General features: G+C 35.4%; 1 protein-coding gene across 1 annotated transcript; it reads right to left on the minus strand.

Annotated features, from left to right (window-relative positions):
• Positions 1-16,038: 16,038 nt before the first annotated feature.
• Positions 16,039-17,965, minus strand: LOC125075643. Its single transcript, XM_047687351.1, has 3 exons — positions 17,695-17,965; positions 16,768-17,348; positions 16,039-16,638 (listed from the first exon to the last, which is right to left on the minus strand). Exons 1-3 carry the CDS (start codon positions 17,963-17,965, stop codon positions 16,039-16,041), a joined length of 1,452 nt encoding a protein of 483 aa, XP_047543307.1.
• Between the last annotated feature and the right edge of the window lie 1,844 nt (positions 17,966-19,809).

Raw genomic sequence — 19,809 nt, forward strand, 5'->3', positions numbered from 1 at the left:
TCTCTGGTATCTCCTCGCGAATCGAAGTTTGGATTCTCCTTCCGGTGCTGCAGCTGGTCCGTAGGTTCAGGATACTAGCGATGACCCAACTGTCCCTATTCTAGTATCCTACCGACTGCGCCAGTTACGTTAGCTACAGACGGAGGGCCGAAAAATAACCAAAAACTATTTAAAAACTATTTTGATTAATTATAACAAATTTTACAATTAATGTACAACCTACTCGATGTTAGCTTTACAATATATTGATGGGAAAAATTATAATAAAAGAAACTGATTAGAAATTGCAGTTAAGCATTCTCGATATAAATGCACGCTATTGTTCAGTTCGAGGGAAATCTACATCAGCTATCTTCATGGAGCAGGGTTGTGTAACTGGTGCGTAAATATTATTTTTGTAAAATAATGCGTAGGTAAATACAAACTTTTATTTTATTTTTTATTATTGTAAAATTAAACAAACAAATCTCTTTTTACAGAGAAACTCAATTGTATTTCATTAATTGTGTCGTCCTAATAAAAAGAATACTAGAAAAAATCTTATATATATATATATATATATATATATATATATATATATATATATATATATATATATATATATATATATATATATATATATATATATATATATATATTAATTTTTATTGTAAGAGGAGAAATAAAACTTCAATTTTGTTGCTCTGTAAACAAAGGATGCAAAATTTTATTTATAGAGTAGGTCACACAATCATAATAAACTTTACAAAAATAGCACAGTCTTACCTGTAAACAAAGAAACGACAATAAAAGTTTATTCTTATCACCTCTCGATTGCACTAATTAAACTTATTACAATTCATGCAAATTGACAATGACAGCCAGCTTGACGCGACGCGCCGCGGCTAACTGTCGAACTAACGATGCGCGCGCGTATTCAGATTAAAGAAAGAAATCATTTTCTTTCTTTACATCTCCCTCCTCCAGGGTGAGAATTACTCAGTAGTTCTCATTACAATTGCATCTTTTATTCAGTACTATCCTCTAAATCACTTATATTGTCTTCCATTCGAATAAGTTTTGTTATATGGTATAGGCTTGTATCCTTTTTTGTTCTGCCTGTTTTTATTTTGTATATTGTATTCGATATTTTGTCTGTTATTTCAAATGGACCGATTCTTAAATTATCCAGTTTTTTCCTATTCAATTTATTTCCGTTTTCAATATATACTAGTTCCCCTATGTTGAATTCAGTTTGTCTTCTGCCTTTATCAAATAATTTCTTATTATATGTATGTGATCTGATCGTTCTTTCTAGTGCTTCTTTTCTATTTTTGATCCAAGTTTGTGTATCTATTGGTTGTCGTAGTTCTTGTGGCAAAATGCTGGTGACTTTTCCTTCTAATAAATATACTGGTGCAAAACCTGTCACTGAGTGCTCGGTTTCATTGTACTTATCTAAACATTCCCTTGCAATTGTTGTCCAGGCTTTCTTTTCCGTTTTTTCATTTATTTTGCACCTCATTTTATTAACCAGCGTTTGGTTCAATCTCTCATTGAGTCCGTTTGAAAACGGACTATCAACTGCAGTAAAGATTAGTTTTACATCATTATCTCTCAAAAATTCTTTGAATTCTTTTGAATTTAATCCTGGATACTGATCTGTAAGTAATATTTCAATTTTTTCTGTCTCAAGAACTTTTTTCACTAACTTAATGAAATCTGTAGCATTTTGTGTTCTTGATGTTAAGATAAACGCAAACCTTGTGAAATGATCAACTAACAAGTGTAGAAATTTCTTTGTTGATCTTTGTCCTCCAAAGCCACCAATGGTATCTATCGACATTATTTGAAATGGTTTTGATGCTGGCCCTAAATGTGACATCAATCCGTATTTATTTTGGCCCCTAGATTTATTTTTTACACAGGTTTCACAATTACTGCATATTTTTTTTATGTTTCTCGTTAGGCTATTTGCTGTATAATAAGGACTGATTTTATTTATCATTTGATTAATCCCTAAATGGCACCATTCGGTGTGTATTTCTTTTATTAGCTTTATACTTGATTCTTCAGATAATATAATTTTTTCTCTCTTTCTATTTTTTTTGTATAGTATCCCATTTCTTTCAATTAATTTGTTTTTCATTTTCCCTATTTTTTCGTTTTTCTGTTGGTCGGCCTTTATGTCATCTAATGTTATCAAATTTACCATTTTTAAAATTTCTTCGTCATTATCATTGTCTTCCAAAACTGGATTTCTACTGAGACTATCTGCTTCAGTGTTAATTTTACCCGGAATATATTTAATGTTGAAGTCATATTGTGACAAATAAAGTGTCAATTCCCCAAGTTCCTCATCTGTTCTAGCCTTTATGTTAAGGTTTTCTAGTGGTTTATGATCTGAAAAAACTGTAAATTTTCTTCCAATTAACCAGTATTGCCAGTACTTGATGGCTTCTTTAATTGCTAAGCATTCAAGGTATATTGCCTTCTTCTTTTTTTGTGAATCATTGAGTTTCTTTGAAAAGTAACCAACAGGTTTTTCTTTTCCATCTTTTTGAATTTGTTTCAATATTGCACCTATGCCATTCAACGAGGCATCTGTGTAAATCGTAATAGGTAATTCTTTATCAAATATTTCCAGTACTGGTTGTGAACATAATATATTCTTTATCTCAGAAAAAGATTTTTCGCACTCTTCTGACCATAAAAATTGAACATTTTTCCTCAGTAACTTATGTAGTGGATCTAATATTATTGAACTATTCGGTATATACTCGTGGTAAAAGTTAATCTTCCCTAGAAATTGTCTAATGTTCTTTTGGGTTTTTGGCGTTGGGAATTTCTGTATCGAAATAATATTATCTTTGATTGGTTTTACCGTATTGTTTCCAATAATATGTCCTAAGTATTTTACGGATGTTGCTGCAAAGGTGCATTTTTGAAATTTTAGCCTGAAACCTGCGTCTATTATTGCGATAAGTACTTTCTCTATGTGTTCCATGTGTTTTTCAAATGATTGTGAAAATATTAAGATATCATCAATGTAATTCTCAGTGAAGTCCCTCAAATTATTATTTCTTAATATATTTGATAAAATTCTCTGGAATATTGCTGGTGATGTTTTCAGTCCAAAGGGCAAGCAAGTCCATTGGTAGTGTCCATCTTGTGTCACAAATCCTGTTTTTTGTCGGTCCTCAATGCGTAGTGGTATGGACCAAAATGCGGAATTTATGTCAAGGGTAGTAAAATATTTACAGTTTCTTGCTTTAATTATCAAGTCGCTTATCAATGGAAATGGTTGTGCTTGTGGTATGACTATCTTGTTCAATTCACGAAAATCAATACAGAGTCTTGATTTTGTATTTTCATCTCTCTTAAATGCCAGAGTAACTGGCGCTGCAAAGGGGCTATAAGATTCTTCAATTAAGTTATTTTTTAGTAAATTTGCTACTTGCTTTTCTATTTCTATTTTGTCTTCTATTGTGCAACGGTACGGCCTTTTGCAGCAGTATTTGTCCACCAGTAAGTCTATCCAAGCTTCATATTCTTTTACTGTCCCTATATCATATTTATCTCTGGCAAATACAGTATTATATTTATCTATTAAACTTTGTATTTGAATCTTTTTGCTGTTTTCCAAGAGCTGTAGGTTTGTCACGAATTCATTTTTATTCACATGCTCATTAAAGTTGATTTTAGTTGTTTCTATCTCTTCAAATTTCTTCATGGTATCTATCTCCATCTTTTTCTTTTGTAATATATTTAGGTCTTCATCTTGAGTTAATCTGAATTTTTTTATCATATCTAGTCCTATAATGAAATCTTCAAAATCAACCTTGTCTATAATGAAAACATCAACACATTCTTCTATATCAAAAATTTTTACTTTTACATTTATTAGTCCTTTTGTGTATGTCACACCATTGTCCGTTTTTAATAATATCCTATTTGTATCTTCTGAATTATTTTGTATCCGAACTAATCTTTTGTTTATTAGAGAGACTTGGGAACCCGAATCATATGTTCCGTTCACTTGTATTTTGTCTCCTAATAACATATTTATTTTTATCAATGGTGTGATTACTCGTTTTTTGTCTCTTCACTTAGATTTACTTCTAATACAGAATTACTTCCAATCATCTTGATCTCTTTTCCTTCTTTTTTAAACCAACATGACTGTTCTGGGTGGTACCGAGTACCTTTATCTAAGTCCTGACAAATTTTGCATGGCTTTTTCCCTCCAATGTATTTCTTACTATACTCTTTCTCTTCTCTCTTTTTTATAAAGCTTTTATTAATTACCAAACTTTCACACTTATTTATTTCATGAAGTAATCTCGTTGAGTTTTCACACTTTTCTGGATCAATTCTGTTTCTAATAGATTCAGGTAAACCAGCTGCTATAAGTGTCACCAGGCTTTTCCCACCAATATTCTCGTCCATATCTAATAATAGCTTTTCTTTTCTTATGGCGTATTCCATTAGTGATCCTTCTTTATATTTGTAAAATATGGCATACATTCCTGTATTCCATCCTCTATCAGCAAATGAATCTAAAAATTTACCTTTCCACTCGGACCATCCAGCCTCTATTTTCAAAGTTTTCAATGTTGCTGAATGCCAGTCTGCACATGATTTGTCTAAGAACAATCTTAATATTTCTATCTTCGTTGTATCTTTCTTAATATCAAATCTATTGCATTCATTCTCAAATGTTTCTATCCATTGTTTTGCATTCGAGAATTTACATACAAATTTCTCAATCATAAATCTTTCTGATATATTTTTTAGATTTAGCTGACCGTCATTTTTCTGCGTGGATGCAATGACGTCCGTTTCTTTTATTTCTTTTAGATATAAGTCATTAAACATTAAATTATTATCTTCATCCAAATAAATTTTTACCATTTCATCGGTGCAGGTAATCCATATTGTTCTCTCTTGACCTCTTTGATTTAAACTTTTTTTCACTCTTTTATAGGTTTCTGTCTTAGTTAGTGCTGTGTGGCGAATCGCATATGTATCAGCGTCTGGCAGTATGTACTTTTTGTTGTCCTCTGTTGTAATTGAGGTTATGGCGATCACACTCGTCTTACTGTCGGTTTGTGATGCCTCATATCTAAATGCAAACTGCAATCTATGTGCCATTCTAAACAAGTATTGTCGTTTTATAAGACAATTATTAATTTTTATTGTAAGAGGAGAAATAAAACTTCAATTTTGTTGCTCTGTAAACAAAGGATGCAAAATTTTATTTATCGAGTAGGTCACACAATCATAATAAACTTTACAAAAATAGCACAGTCTTACCTGTAAACAAAGAAACGACAATAAAAGTTTATTCTTATCACCTCTCGATTGCACTAATTAAACTTATTACAATTCATGCAAATTGACAATGACAGCCAGCTTGACGCGACGTGCCGCGTCTAACTGTCGAACTAACGATGCGCGCGCGTATTCAGATTAAAGAAAGAAATCATTTTCTTTCTTTATACATATATATATATATAAAGGAGCATCAGAAGGGGCCACGTAGCTATGCTGGGTGTCGTTGTGTGGCACTATTGGCAACCAATAGCTCTTGTTATTCCTGTCAATTTTGCGATAAAGAAGACCGCGCCTAATTTTGTACGTTTTAGCGATATCACTACTAAGCTCATTTGCTTGAAGTTTTGTCATTATAGAATTAATTTCATTATCCTTTTGTTGTTCAGTCTGTAACCAATGGTCTGAAATCACCGTCAAATGGATACGTTTTTGTTCAGCTTTGATAGATGAACGCACTGTGTTCGGCAACGGGTTACGGGAAAAGAAATCTACGTGACTCATTTGTTTCCCCAGTCTATATTCGACATCAAAGTCAAAAGCTTGCAGGAAACACCACCACCTATGAACACGAGGTGTAAGGTCAACCTTCGACTTAGAAGCCTTGACAGCGTTGCAATCAGTAACGACACTAAACCTTCTACCCTGCAAATAGTGACGGAAATGCTTGACAGCGTTCACCACTGCAAGCGTTTCCAGCTCGTATGAGTGGTATTTTGATTCAGCGCTGGAGGTTCGGCGACTGTAGTATTCGACTACATGCAGCTTGCCATTAACTCGCTGCATAAGTATTGCACCATAGCCTTCAACGCTGGCATCTGTATGTAGCTCCGTTGGGAGTTTAGGATCAAAGATCATCAATACAGGTTTATCAGTCAAAATGTCTATTATATCCTGACGAATCTTCTCGAGTTGGGGATTCCAATTGATTTTACGTTTTCCCGCGGTAAGCCCATAAAGAGGAGCTGCCTTTTAAGAGAACCCAGGTACGAATTGCCTAAAGTAGGAAGCTAACCAATGAATTGTCGAAGTTGAGTGACATTTTGAGGTGGTGGAAGCTCAGTAAGGGCTCGAATTTTACGAGGATTTGGTCTTATTTCACCGGCCTCATAACCTAAAAATTCAACCCTGGTTTTAAGAAAACTAAATTTTTTTATATTCAGCGAAAATAGTATACTACAGCAAATGACTCAGTTAATGCCCCAAGGGCTTTATTAATGGCACGTTGACACACTGAAGGTGCATTGCGAAGCCCAAAAAGCATTGACAAATACTCAAACTGGCCATCCGGTGTAACAAACGCGGAACGTTCTATAGAATTTTGTTGGACAGGAATTTGATGGTAGCCGCTAACCATGTCTAAAGAAGTAAAATAGTTTGCACCCACTAAACGATGTATTTGACCCAAAATAAGTGGCAGAGGATATCTATCAGGCACCGTATTGCTGTTCAGTTCCCTATAATCTACGCAGAGCCTATCGCTCCCGTCCTTCATCTTAACTAGGATAATTGGACTCGCGAAGGGGGAAGAACTCTCGCGTATAATGCCAGCTGATAAAAGTTTGTACGAATTGAATTCTAAATTATAATTCATACATGCGTCGACGCCCAGAGACGCGCTCCGACTAAATTAAAAACCAAATTCGGGAGCTATTTATACTACGCGAAAATCGGCAAGCGCACACGGCGCTTACCCAGCGCGCTCTATCGGACTTTCGTGTCAACTCACGAAATTAACATACGAAATTGCGGCGTCGTCATTGGTCGAAAAATCGAACATTTAATTCGTAGTTTAATTTCCAAAATATTTTCAATTGTAATGTATTGGTAGAAAAGTAAGCGTTTTCTTTGGACGAAAGAATTTGTAAATATGCACTGTAATTATTTCATTGGATAATATTATTCCTATTTTTGTATATATATCGACACATTTTCGAAATAAAATCATTCCGATCCGACCAGCAAGAAAGTGTTCTTTTACTCAAGAAATATCTACGAATAGTAACAACAAGTAAGCTAGGGACCAGTACCCCTACAAGTTCTTTGACTTGACGGCGTACTTCCTGTCTTTCGTCTGGACTCAACCTATAGGGTCTAAGTTGAACCGTGAGATTAGGGTCTATTAGTTTAATGACCAGCTGACCAGTACTAACCCTACCAGTGGGTGTACCCTCAACTAAATAACTATATTGATTTTTCAGTAAGGTTATTAATTGCTTTTTCTCACGATCGGATACGTCGCATTCTATAGTCTCGAATTTGTCTACCTTTTTACCTATGTCACAAATAGAAACTACCCTGTTCTTTTTAAGAATAAGATTGTTTTCAGAAATCTCTATTGAAAACCCTAATGCAAGCAGATCCCTTCCAATCATTATATCCAATCTCTTTCCGTTGTTCGGCGCGATTGTGGGGCCTTCTGTCCTGCATCCGTCGACGCATCACACTCCCGGATCGGCCTTTCCGTTCCGGAGATATTTAAGAAAAACTCAAAATTTGTGCCATCCACCCACCCTGTTATATATATACTAGACAGGGAGGCTACAAATAGCGTCAAAAATTATTTATCGGCTTATCAGAAAGCCCGGGCTCTGAGGATCAATAATGATGCCTTAGTCACCCTCAGTGCAGTACTTCCGGAGGGAAGCGACTTTTTCAGTTGCTTTCAAGCAGTTATGGACTCCGATATGGAAACAGCATCGGACGCCTCGGTCCGGTTCGTCGACCAAGACGAATTCGACTCGAGCTCCGACTCGGCGAGACCCGCTGCCGACCGCCGCGGCAAAAATTAGATTACTAAGACAAATCGAAATATAAAAAACATAGAAAAAAAAATCCTTAATTTAGGCATAACGAAAAATTGAATTAAATAAGAAAAGCATAGGACACATGCCATACAATAATATTTTCCTAAAAATAAGGATATTACAATAGGTATGCATTATAATTCTTACTACTGTAAAAGTAATTAACAGCTATATATATTATTAATATTTGTAAATAAATTGATACGCAAATATTCCTAGGTTAAATAATACAAAACGTAACTTAACACTATCTGTGACGTTTGATGTAGCTACATTGACAGAGTATGTCACTGTCAGTGCGGCAAAATAAGATTAGTTTTATTGTGTAACCTCTTGCGAAAGCTCATATGGTTAAATCATGGAATGCTTTTTGGATTTCATAAAAATCGGTTAAGGGTAAGTATTATTCGGCGTTACAACCTGAAATTCCGAGGCGACCTTGGTTTTCATTTCACAGGCACGCTGACCGTTGGGTCACTTCGACTATCTGTCGGTTACGCCTCGGCCATTCATGCACACCTACCCACCTAGCAAAGATAAGAGTTCGAGATCACTCGCTGTGTGAATGTGGCCTAGACGAAGGTTCCGCTACCCATATCCTGTTCCTTTATCTTAAACTTCTTCATCCCATTTACGACATTCTCCCTCCTAAAGTTCCTCGTCCTATAAATGTTGAATGTTTGTTGACGTTTGTGTTTAGTCCATTTTGTTCTTTTTTGTGTAAATATATTAAATGTAATAAAATTAAGTTGTGAATAGTCCAATTGAGTGATATATCTTATTATATATAGTTTAGTTTCTATTACTAACCCTTAATGTTTGTGTTGTTCTAGGTTACGGATTAACAAAGAAATTACTACTACTATATTTGGCTTTAAAATTTAATTGAGTTTGTTATCTCAACACACGAATGAGATTGATCGATATGATCAATCTCATTCGTGTCTTCTCCATCCTCAGTGACATTGGCGAAATAATCTGTGTTCACTTAACTCAATTGAAATATAATTTACTATTTAACACGATAAATTAAAACACACCTTGAAATATATAACTGTATTGAAAGAAAAAAAATATAACATTTTTAAACACTTTATGGTTTTATCTTGGGTTCTGGCCAGCGCGATTCAGAATTGAGACTCTTTTGGTTAACGCCATCTACCGACAAATAGCATAACTAACTTAACCGAACATACCACCCACCAAGAACTCTCAGTTCTTTACAGCTTAGGTAAAGGAATCAATTTGGAAACCGGACGTTTCAGAATAGAATTTTTACATTTTAAAGTGACAACTCTCACATGCCCGTCAGGACCAACGTGCTTGTGTTGGACTCGAGCCAGTAGCCATTTCGAAGGCGGTAAATCATCTTTCAAAATGACGACATCATCGAAATCTGGTTCACCAGCTGTATTTTGCCACTTGTGACGCTGTTGCAATGTATGTAAATATTCCGTTGGCCATCGCCTCCAAAAGTGTGTCATCATCCGTTGTATTAGTCTCCATCTGTTTAAAGGGTTAATTTTTTCTGCGACAAAATGTTTTTCGGGTAGTGTTATCAGAGGTTCGCCAATCAGAAAATGTGCCGGTCTTAAAGGTGCGATGTCATCTGGGTAATCATTCAATTGGTCGAGAATAGAGACAAGCTTCAATCTGAGTCAAAAGCGTCGTCATTTCTTCAAAGGTCAACGTCGAATCTCCAATGGTTTTAAGTAAGTGTATCTTCATTGATTTAATTCCAGACTCCCAAATTCCTCCAAAATTTGGTGCACTTGGAGGTATGAAATGCCATGATGTTCCATCATTACTTAGTAACTCAGCAACTTCCTTCATAACCTGACTCATGTTTTGATTTAACATTTTTGACAGCTCCTTTGCAGCTCCAACAAAATTTAAGCCGTTGTCACTATATAAATCGGAACAGTGACCGCGACGAGACACAATTCGTCTAAATGCAGCAATGAAACCTTGAGTTGTCAAGTCACTTACAGCCTCCAAGTGGATTGCTTTTGTTTTCATACAAACAAACAAACAAACATAGGTATCCCTTGTATGACCTTTGACCTCTACCCTTTGAAACTCTCATTTGTATAGGGCCAGCAAAATCCACTCCCGTCGTCTCGAAGGCACGTCCCGGATTAACACGTACCGCAGGAAGTTCACCCATCTTTGGTTGTATTATAGCGCCTCGGAGTTTCAGGCAGACAACACATTGCCGATAGCATTTCTTCGCTAGCTGTTTTAGACCAATGATCCAGTAAGGACTCCTTAAATAGTTCATCATCAAAGCTATGCCACCATGTAACAGTCTCTGATGAGCATCTCTAACTATTAAATTGGTAAGATGAGTATTTTTCGGTATTATTATAGGGTGTTTATAGCGAGCAGAGACATGAGAAGCTTGTATTCTCCCACCAACCCGTAGAAGACCATCATCATCCAGGTAAGGTGACAACAAAAACAATTTTTTATTTTTTGCTTTTGTATTATATCATGTATCTCTTCTGAATATTCTTGTTGTTGTATAATTTTAATGCATGTGTCTAATGTCCTTCTCATTTCCTCACTAGTTAAGTAATTTGGTTTATCATTTATCTCCTTTTTTGTTTTCAGGTGCAGAAATCGTCGACAATAGCTGAGTACGCGTATCATCTTGGTAAGTGTAGAAAATCTCTCCCATATAGGTTCAGTGTTATTACAAAAAAATGTTTTCGTGTGATTTTTTCTTTCTTCTAGATTTGTTTTAGGTATAACTAATTAAATAGATTTTTTTGTTTCAAGATTGAGCCAATTAGGTCCCTTCCACCACAGTTGTTTATTGTTTAACTCAGATGGATTCACTCCACGAGAGGCAAAGTCAGCAGGGTTATCTTCTGAAGTGACATGGTTCCAAGAATCATTATTCAGTCTAGTTTGTATTTCTGAGACTCGATTTGCTACGAAGGTTTGCCATCTGGTAGGTTGAGCTTCGATCCAGGCTAACACAACCATCGAGTCAGTGTATGCGAAAATGTTTTCCTTAGGTATGTTTAAAACGTTGGTGGATTCCGAGAGCAGTCTTGAAAGAAGAACTGCTGCACATAGTTCCAATCGTGCAATCGAAATTTGTTTCAAAGGCGCTACCTTTGTCTTACTCTCCAATATAGTTACATGTATATTTTCCCTATGGAACACCTTTACATAAACAACTGCAGCGTATGCAGCCATGGAAGCATAAGCGAAACCATGTAATTCAACTCTCTTGATTTCTGGGTAAGTATAAATCCATCTCTCCAATTTTAATTTTTTCCAATTTTTGTAGTCGTTGTCTATAACCTAACCATTCCTCTTTCAGATTAATTGGAACGTCTTCGTCCCATCCGCACGTACAAAGCCATAACCTTTGAATAATAATTTTTGCCTTTATTATAACTGGAGCTAACCATCCGAAAGGGTCGAATAGACGTTCTATAAGGTTAGGTAAATTTATATAAAATTTAAACGTATCATCTATTCTATCCCATGAAAGTCCCAGTATTTTAATGACTTTATCAAATTTAATTTCAAATGGTTGCAATTTGGGGTTACTCTGCGTAATATTATCTAATATTTCATTACAGTTGCTCGACCACTTCTGCAATTCAAACCCAGCGCATTTCAGTAAGTCATTTACTTGTTTGTAAATTTCCATAGCTTGACATACATCGTTAGCGCCGCACATTAAGTCGTCCATATAAAACGCTTTTTTTACTATTGATGCAGCCAAAGGAAATCTTTACTCTTCATCTTCAGCGACTTGGAAAAGAGGGCTTTCTCTCCAAACAATTCTTTGATAGTCAGCCTATTTATCTGCGATTAATATTTGGCGATACATTTTCATAATATCACTAACCAGAGCTATTTTATATGTTCTCCACTCCATAATTAGAGTGCGTAAATCTCTTTGTATTACTGGTCCAGTTAACATCGTATCATTTAGAGAAAATCCTTTGGATCCCTTTGCAGAAGCGTCGAAAACAACTCGTAGCTTTGTTGTATCTTTATCGTCTCTCAAGATCGCATGATGGGGTAAATATATGTGGTTAAAGACATTTATTTCTCAAAAGAAATTACATTTCACTTAATGAGAAAACAAAATATTACGTACTAATTGAGTTGTGAGCGTTTTAGACAGATACATTTTTTTTACATAATCTTTCACAATATGACTTACATAATTATACATGATATAGTTTTTTTTTTTTTTAAATAATAATAGGTATATAACAAAATGTATTTTAATAACTAAGAAAATAATAATGTTTTAAAGTGGGTAATACAAAATATTGATCTATATTGGTTTTAACGTAATGAATTTTAATAAGACATACCCACATTTTACTTTGTTGTGAATGCAGGGCCGGATTCAAGACATTAATTAATATATTTATTTGTTACATATTTTTTTAATTTGTTTTTATAAATGTTAAAGTTTTTAAGTTCTTTTATTTCTTTTGGTAGTTTGTTATAATATTGTGCTCCTTCAAATAGTATTAGTTTTCTTGCCATAGTTGGTGCGTGTTTTGGGTAAATATAGATTATTTGCGTTTCGAAGTTGTCTTTTCCCCTTTTGTGTATTTGTTAAGAAAGTTAGTTCCGACTGCAGAGTATCGTTTAAGATTTTACGAATAAGAATACATGTATTGTAGTAATAAAGTTGTTGTATGTTCATTATATTTGTTTCTTTGTATATTTTATTCGTAGGTGTTAGAAGTTTGTAGTGAAAAAGGAGTTTTACAATTTTATTTTGCGTAATTTGCAAGTCTTTTAAGGCCGTTTTCGAGGCTGCGCCCCATATTTCTATTAGGTAGTTTAAATAAGGTTGAACTAGCGAGTAGTATATCATATAGCAAACACGACGGGGAAGACAGCGTATTATACCACGTAAAGATCCAAGGAGGGATGATAATTTTAGGTGCAAATTTTATCTATATGTAAGAGGAGGGGTGCTTTCATTGAAAATACCATCTTCATTAGCCATGCTTATTTACTCAAAACAATTGACAGTAACTACTAAACACAACAATAACTAATAACCACAATAATAACTAATAACCACAATAATAACTAATAACCACAATAATAACTTCTAATCACAATAATAACTTCTAATCACAACGATAACTAATAACTTTATAATAATTTAACAAGGTAACACAATAATAAACCACTATTACTTAGGTCCGTCTAGCTTGACTGCCGACAAACGAATGCCGCTCTCATTGTTGCGCACGCTTTTTATAAGGTGCCGATGGTGGTGGTGGGGCAGACTAGTCGATTCGTTAGACTTTATTTATTTATTATTTATATTATATTTGCGCCGATACGGCCATACTGATGATAGACGCGCCCCTGCGTCTACAGAAAATAACCTAAAAATAAATTGTATTAATTTTATGTTTCTGTGGGTGCTAACCTCATAGCCTCAGCGCTAATTTTGGTTAGATTCCCGTGAAACAGTAATACCGACAACTACATAGCCTCAGCGCTAATTTCGGTTGAATTCTCCTGAAAATAGTAAATATGTCAACCTCATAGCCTCAGCGCTAATTTTGGTTAGATTCCCGTGAAACAGTAATTCCGACAACCTCATAGCCTCAGCGCTAATTTCGGTTGAATTCTCCTGAAAATAGTAAATATGTCAACCTCATAGTCTCAGCGCTAATTTTGGTTAGATTCCAGTGAAACAGTAATTCCGACAACCTCATAGCCTCAGCGCTAATTTCGGTTGAATTCTCCTGAAAATAGTAAATATGTCAACCTCATAGTCTCAGCGCTAATTTTGGTTAGATTCCAGTGAAACAGTAATTCCGACAACCTCATAGCCTCAGCGCTAATTTTGGTTAGATTCCAGTGAAACAGTAATTCCGACAACCTCATAGCCTCAGCGCTAATTTTGGTTAGATTCCAGTGAAACAGTAATTCCGACAACCTCATAGCCTCAGCGCTAATTTCGGTTGAATTCTCCTGAAAATAGTAAATATGTCAACCTCATAGCCTCAGCGCTAATTTTGGTTAGATTCCGGTGAAACAGTAATTCCGACAACCTCATAGCCTCAGCGCTAATTTCGGTTGAATTCTCCTGAAAATAGTAAATATGTCAACCTCATAGCCTCAGCGCTAATTTTGGTTAGATTCTCGTTAGATAGTAATTACGACAACCTCATAGCCTCGACGCTAATTTTGGTAGTCGTTTCACATATAATTGTCACATTTTCAATGCTAATTATTGGCTAATTATTCACGTAATTATTTTAGTATGTCCAAAAATAATGGGAACTTTCACATTATATTGTTGTATCAATCAATGTTTCGTCCTCCTCAATGTCTTTAGACATCGCCGATATGGCCACGTCACTTTGAACTCCAAATTTTGGGGCGGTTCGCAGTTGCTCATGGCATACTTTCCTCGATCGGCCGCGACCATTGATTCGACGAATTTCATATCTATCATGTGGTAATACTTTTCTTATTTCAAAAGGTCCATCGTATTTTGGGCTTAATTTAGTACCAAGTCTTGGAGGTTCTTTAAACAGAACGTATTCATTTTTTTTTTTTCGAATCTCTTCACTTTTGCTTTATTTTTATCGTACCGTTTTTTATCTCTTTTAGCCTGTTCGGTCATTCTTGTTAGCACTGCTTTTCTTACCATAACCGGGTCTATACATTCGTTACGTTCATCTATTAGGTTGAGAAGTTCTGGAGGAACACTTCCTTTTTTACCAGTCAGCAATTCAATTGGTGTTTGGTCTTTGGTTTTAGAAAAGGTAGTATTAATAGCTAATTGCAAGGCCCCCAGTGATTTCATCCAATGGCTTTTCTGCGTGTTTTTAATTATAGTCAGTCCATTCTTTATAATCCGCATAATTCTTTCCACCTGTCCGTTAGCTCTGCTTGTGTATCCAGCACATTGATGTAATTCAATTCCGTATTGGTCACATTATGTTTTATAATGAGATATAAATGCACTATCACCATCAACTATTATGCGTCTTGGTGCTCCAAATAGAAAAACTATTTCTTGTAGATGTTTTAATGCACTAGTTTGAGTTTTGTTTTTCGCGTATTGTAGTATTACAAATTCCGTATAAGCATCGATTGCCACAAAAACATATTCCTTTTGAGAAGCACTGCCACTTAGTTTGCCAGAAATATCAACGTGAATGGTATGGAAAGGTTCCGGTATCTTTTCAATAGGATGCAGACGACTTTGAGTAGCTCCCGATGATCCTTTCGTAGTCTTGCATATGACACAATGTTCTACAAAGTATCTCCCTGTTGATGACATTTTAGGAAACCAAAAATTCTCTTTTAGTTTAGCTAAAGTCTTTTCCCAGCCCATGTGCTTCAGTGCTTCATGGTATGTGTTGATAAGACTCCACCGATAAGATTGCGGAACGATTTTCGTGAACTTTATCTTGCGGTCGGATATTGTTTTATAGTACAGAACATTATCCTTGAGTACATAGTCCGAATGCGCCTGAGGATTTGTATGAACTTCTTTGATGATTTTACTTAGCTCAGCATCACGGCGTTGTTCTACAATCAGCCAATCGTCTTTTGTAGATAAGTTCATAACTACTTGAAGCGGGTTACGGCTGAAGAAATCGGCATGTTTAAATTTTTCGCCTTTTCTGTATTCAACTTCAAAATCAAAATTTTGTAAGAATGCCCACCATCTGTGGATTCTAGGTAGTAATTCTTGCTTGTAACGCGATGCTTTTACTGCATTGCAATCTGTCATGACTGAATTTTCTTCCATATAGAAAGTGTCGGAAATGCTCAATTGCTCGAACTATAGCCAACGTTTCGAGTTCGTAGCTATGGTACTTTGATTCGGCTGGCGTAGTCCTCATACTGAAATAGCCGATGACGTGGCGAATCCCATCTTTTAGTTGGATTAGCACAGCTCCAAGTCCAACAGCGCTAACCCGTTAAATTGTCTTAACTGCTTCACATTTGTCGGCGGTGGGGTTCTGGCTAATGCATCAACCTTAGATGAGCTAGGTCTTACCTTTCCATTGGCCACAATGAATCCGAGATATTCGATAGAAATCTTCAGAAATGAGCATTTCACAATATGGATACAAAATCCACACTTTGTAAGATTTCCTAGAACTAGTTTCAATTTATGGATGCCTTCATTAATCGTTTTGCTCGGTATAAGTACATCATCCATGTATACCAATGCTACTTTACCTCTAAGTTCCCCTAGTGCCTTATTTATTGCTCTTTGATAGACTGACAGCGCATTGGTTAAACCAAAAGGCATTGTTAAGTATTCATACTGCCCGTCAGGTGTAACAAATGCAGTTTTCTCAATAGATGCTTCAGATATAGGTACTTGGTGAAAACCAGCGGCCATGTCAAGACAAGTGAAATATTTGGCATCAGCGAGCTGGTCTAGCTGTTCAGAGATTAAAGGTAGTGGGTAATTATCTCTTACGGTGTTTGTGTTGAGTTCTCTGTAGTCCACGCATAGCCTGTCTTCTCCATTTTTCTATTTTACCATTATTATGGGACTTGCAAAAGGAGAGTTGCTCTCCCTTATAATATTTTTATCTTTGGCCTTGTTTGCTTCATCCAAATTAGAAGTGGAAGGCATTGGTTGGTTAGACCGAGAACGTGCAATGGCATTTTGATTACACCATCGAGCTCGATGTCCTCGTTTACCACATACAAAACATGTCATACCTTGATCCGATCTATCACGGTCGACTTTCATCCTTTTGCTGGATAAACGTTCTTGAGTAGGAGGATATGTGCATCGCATGGTTTTGGCAATCGCAATGAGCTCCGGGACAGATTGACATTTGGCGTTAAGAAGTTCTGTCCGAAGCCCGTCTTCTTTAATACTGCCAATTACAAATTCAACAGCGTCTTGGTCAGTAGGATCAGGTTTAACAATCCTTTTGAACATTTTCCATACATTAGATATGTATTCAGGGATGCTTTCAGCGTCGTTAATACCATATCTTCTAAATTTGAGTACCTCTGAAAAGTATCTTGATTCTGGCTCGAAGGTTTGTAGCATATCTTCTTTCATTTCCGCCCAAGTGGTTGTTCTGAGCAGACAATCATCAGCCCAAGTTTGCGCTCTTCCTTTTAGAACACCAGCAGCCTTAAGTCGCACTTCGTGATCCTTCAACTTGTATTCTTGCTGTGTTCTTGTTATTAGGTCTACCCATTCCCTTACGTCATTAACAATGCCTTCAGAGTGCTGATGGGATTGCCCCGCCATTGTAGTGCATCAGGGATGTTCGCGGCAGCGAGGGTCGATTGCTTTTATGCCATTATACGCAAAAGATGCGGATCCTTGGTGTACAGATTGCGGAATAGTCCCAACAGCATCATGAAGGTAATTGCTAGTAGGTTTGACTGTAAGTATGTTAGTAATTGCTGTGCTATTTCGAGCGGATTAGTTCAGCGATCACCACCATGATTACAATTTAGTGATAGTTTTTATTATACTAACATAGGTGATAAGTAATATGTATCACTAACAATAAAAATGAGTCTTAAGTCACTTGAAATAAAAAGTTATTATTAATATTACCTTTATCAGGATCAAAACTTGGAAAATAAATATCTGAAATACGAACTGAGCGGCTCTCTTCAGATCTAAACATTTTCATCATCTCAGTAAGAGCAGCATGATTTTCTTGAGACATTTGCATCATCATTTCACACATAGTATCCTTAAATGTGTTAGCTAAAAGAGCCATCGTTGCCGAGTTTCCAGAAATCGATTGATGGCGTTGGTTCATCCCCTCTTCTGATGTAAGAGGAGGGGTGCTTTCATTGAAAATACCATCTTCATTAGCCATGCTTATTTACTCAAAACAATTGACAGTAACTACTAAACACAACAATAACTAATAACCACAATAATAACTTCTAATCACAATAATAACTTCTAATCACAACGATAACTAATAACTTTATAATAATTTAACAAGGTAACACAATAATAAACCACTATTACTTAGGTCCGTCTAGCTTGACTGCCGACAAACGAATGCCGCTCTCATTGTTGCGCACGCCTTTTATAAGGTGCCGATGGTGGTGGTGGTTATATTATATTTGCGCCGATATATATGTGTAGTCCATGTTAGACCACTATCCAAGACCAGTCCAAGATATTTTTCACTACTAGTTTCATTAATTTTGATATTGTTTATAGTAAGCGGATTATAATATTGTATTTTTTTATTTTTGGATTTAAATATTATATAGTGAGTTTTGGCTATATTGATGGTTAGTAGATTACATTGAAACCATCTGTGCAATATATTAAGATCTTCTTGCGCACGATTTATTGTATCCTGTAAAGAGTGTCCAAAATAAAAAATACATGTGTCGTCAGCATACAAGGTAAGTTCACCGTGTAGAGAAAGTTGGCCGATACTGTTTATATATATAAAGAAGAGTAGAGGCCCAAGTATTGATCCTTGAGGTACACCAAAATTTATTGGGTAAGCAGAACTATGATATTCACCAATTTTTACTATTTGCTGACGATTTGTTAAGTACGATTCTAATAATTTGTGAGCGACGCCAGTGATACCTATTTGTTTTAATTTATCCAACAAGATACAGTGGCTTACAGTATCAAAGGCCTTTTTAAGATCTATAAAAATACCTAAACCTATATGCTTAGAATCTATATTTGTTTTAATTTTTGTAACTACATCAATTGTGGCACACAAGGTATTCGATTTGGACTTAAACCCATATTGTCGTTTAAAAAAATAATCTATTCGTGATAAATAAGTGTCCAGACGGTGATGTATGATTTTTTCGAAAATTTTTGAACATATTGGCAAGACTGAGATAGGCCTGTAGTTCCCTGGGTCAGTTTTTGTACCGGCTTTATATATCGGAGAAACTTTCGCAATTTTTAGATCATCTGGGAAAATTCCTTCGTCTAGACACTTATTTATGCAACTTGTCAATCCTTTTATAATATATACTTTTAAACATTTTAATACTTTGGTACTAATGCCATCTATGCCCGTGCTAACGTTTGCGTTCAAATTATCAATAATTTTGGAAACTTCTTCTTCACCACAATGACTGAATCTAGTTAAGTTATCGTTGTGTTTGTGGTTGTGTACAGTAAAGATAGTATTATTACGATATTTATCTGGAATTTTGCTGGCTAACTCCGCACCAACCGTGGCAAAGAATTTATTGAAGTGTTCACATATTTCAATACCATCCGTAATTATACCTAGGCTAGTCATTAATTTAAGAGGAACACATTTTAATTTGATTTTGTTATTAGATAGTGTATGAATCAGGCTCCACATTTTCTTAGAATTGTTTTTGCATTTATCAAAAGAGTCTATGTAATATTTGCTTTTAGCTTTATTTATGTTTGTAGCCGTGTCATTCTTCTTTTTTGTATTTTTTTTTTTCTAAAGTAATATTTTTTGAGTCCATTTTAAGTTTTCGCCATGCTTTATTTCTGTTGTCGATATCAATGATAATACTTTTATTTATCCAATCCGATTGTGGGGCGTTTTGTATTTTAAACTTTGTTACTTTATGTTTGTTTTTTACTTCTGTAATGGCTTCATGCAGATGGCTGTATAAATGACTGTCTGAATCAAAACAGTAGTCTTCAGCAGTTTCGCGCAGGGCGACGTAGTTAATAGCTTCATATTGA

This window comes from Vanessa atalanta, chromosome W (assembly GCF_905147765.1).
Source record: "Vanessa atalanta chromosome W, ilVanAtal1.2, whole genome shotgun sequence".
Lineage (NCBI taxonomy): Eukaryota > Metazoa > Arthropoda > Insecta > Lepidoptera > Nymphalidae > Vanessa > Vanessa atalanta.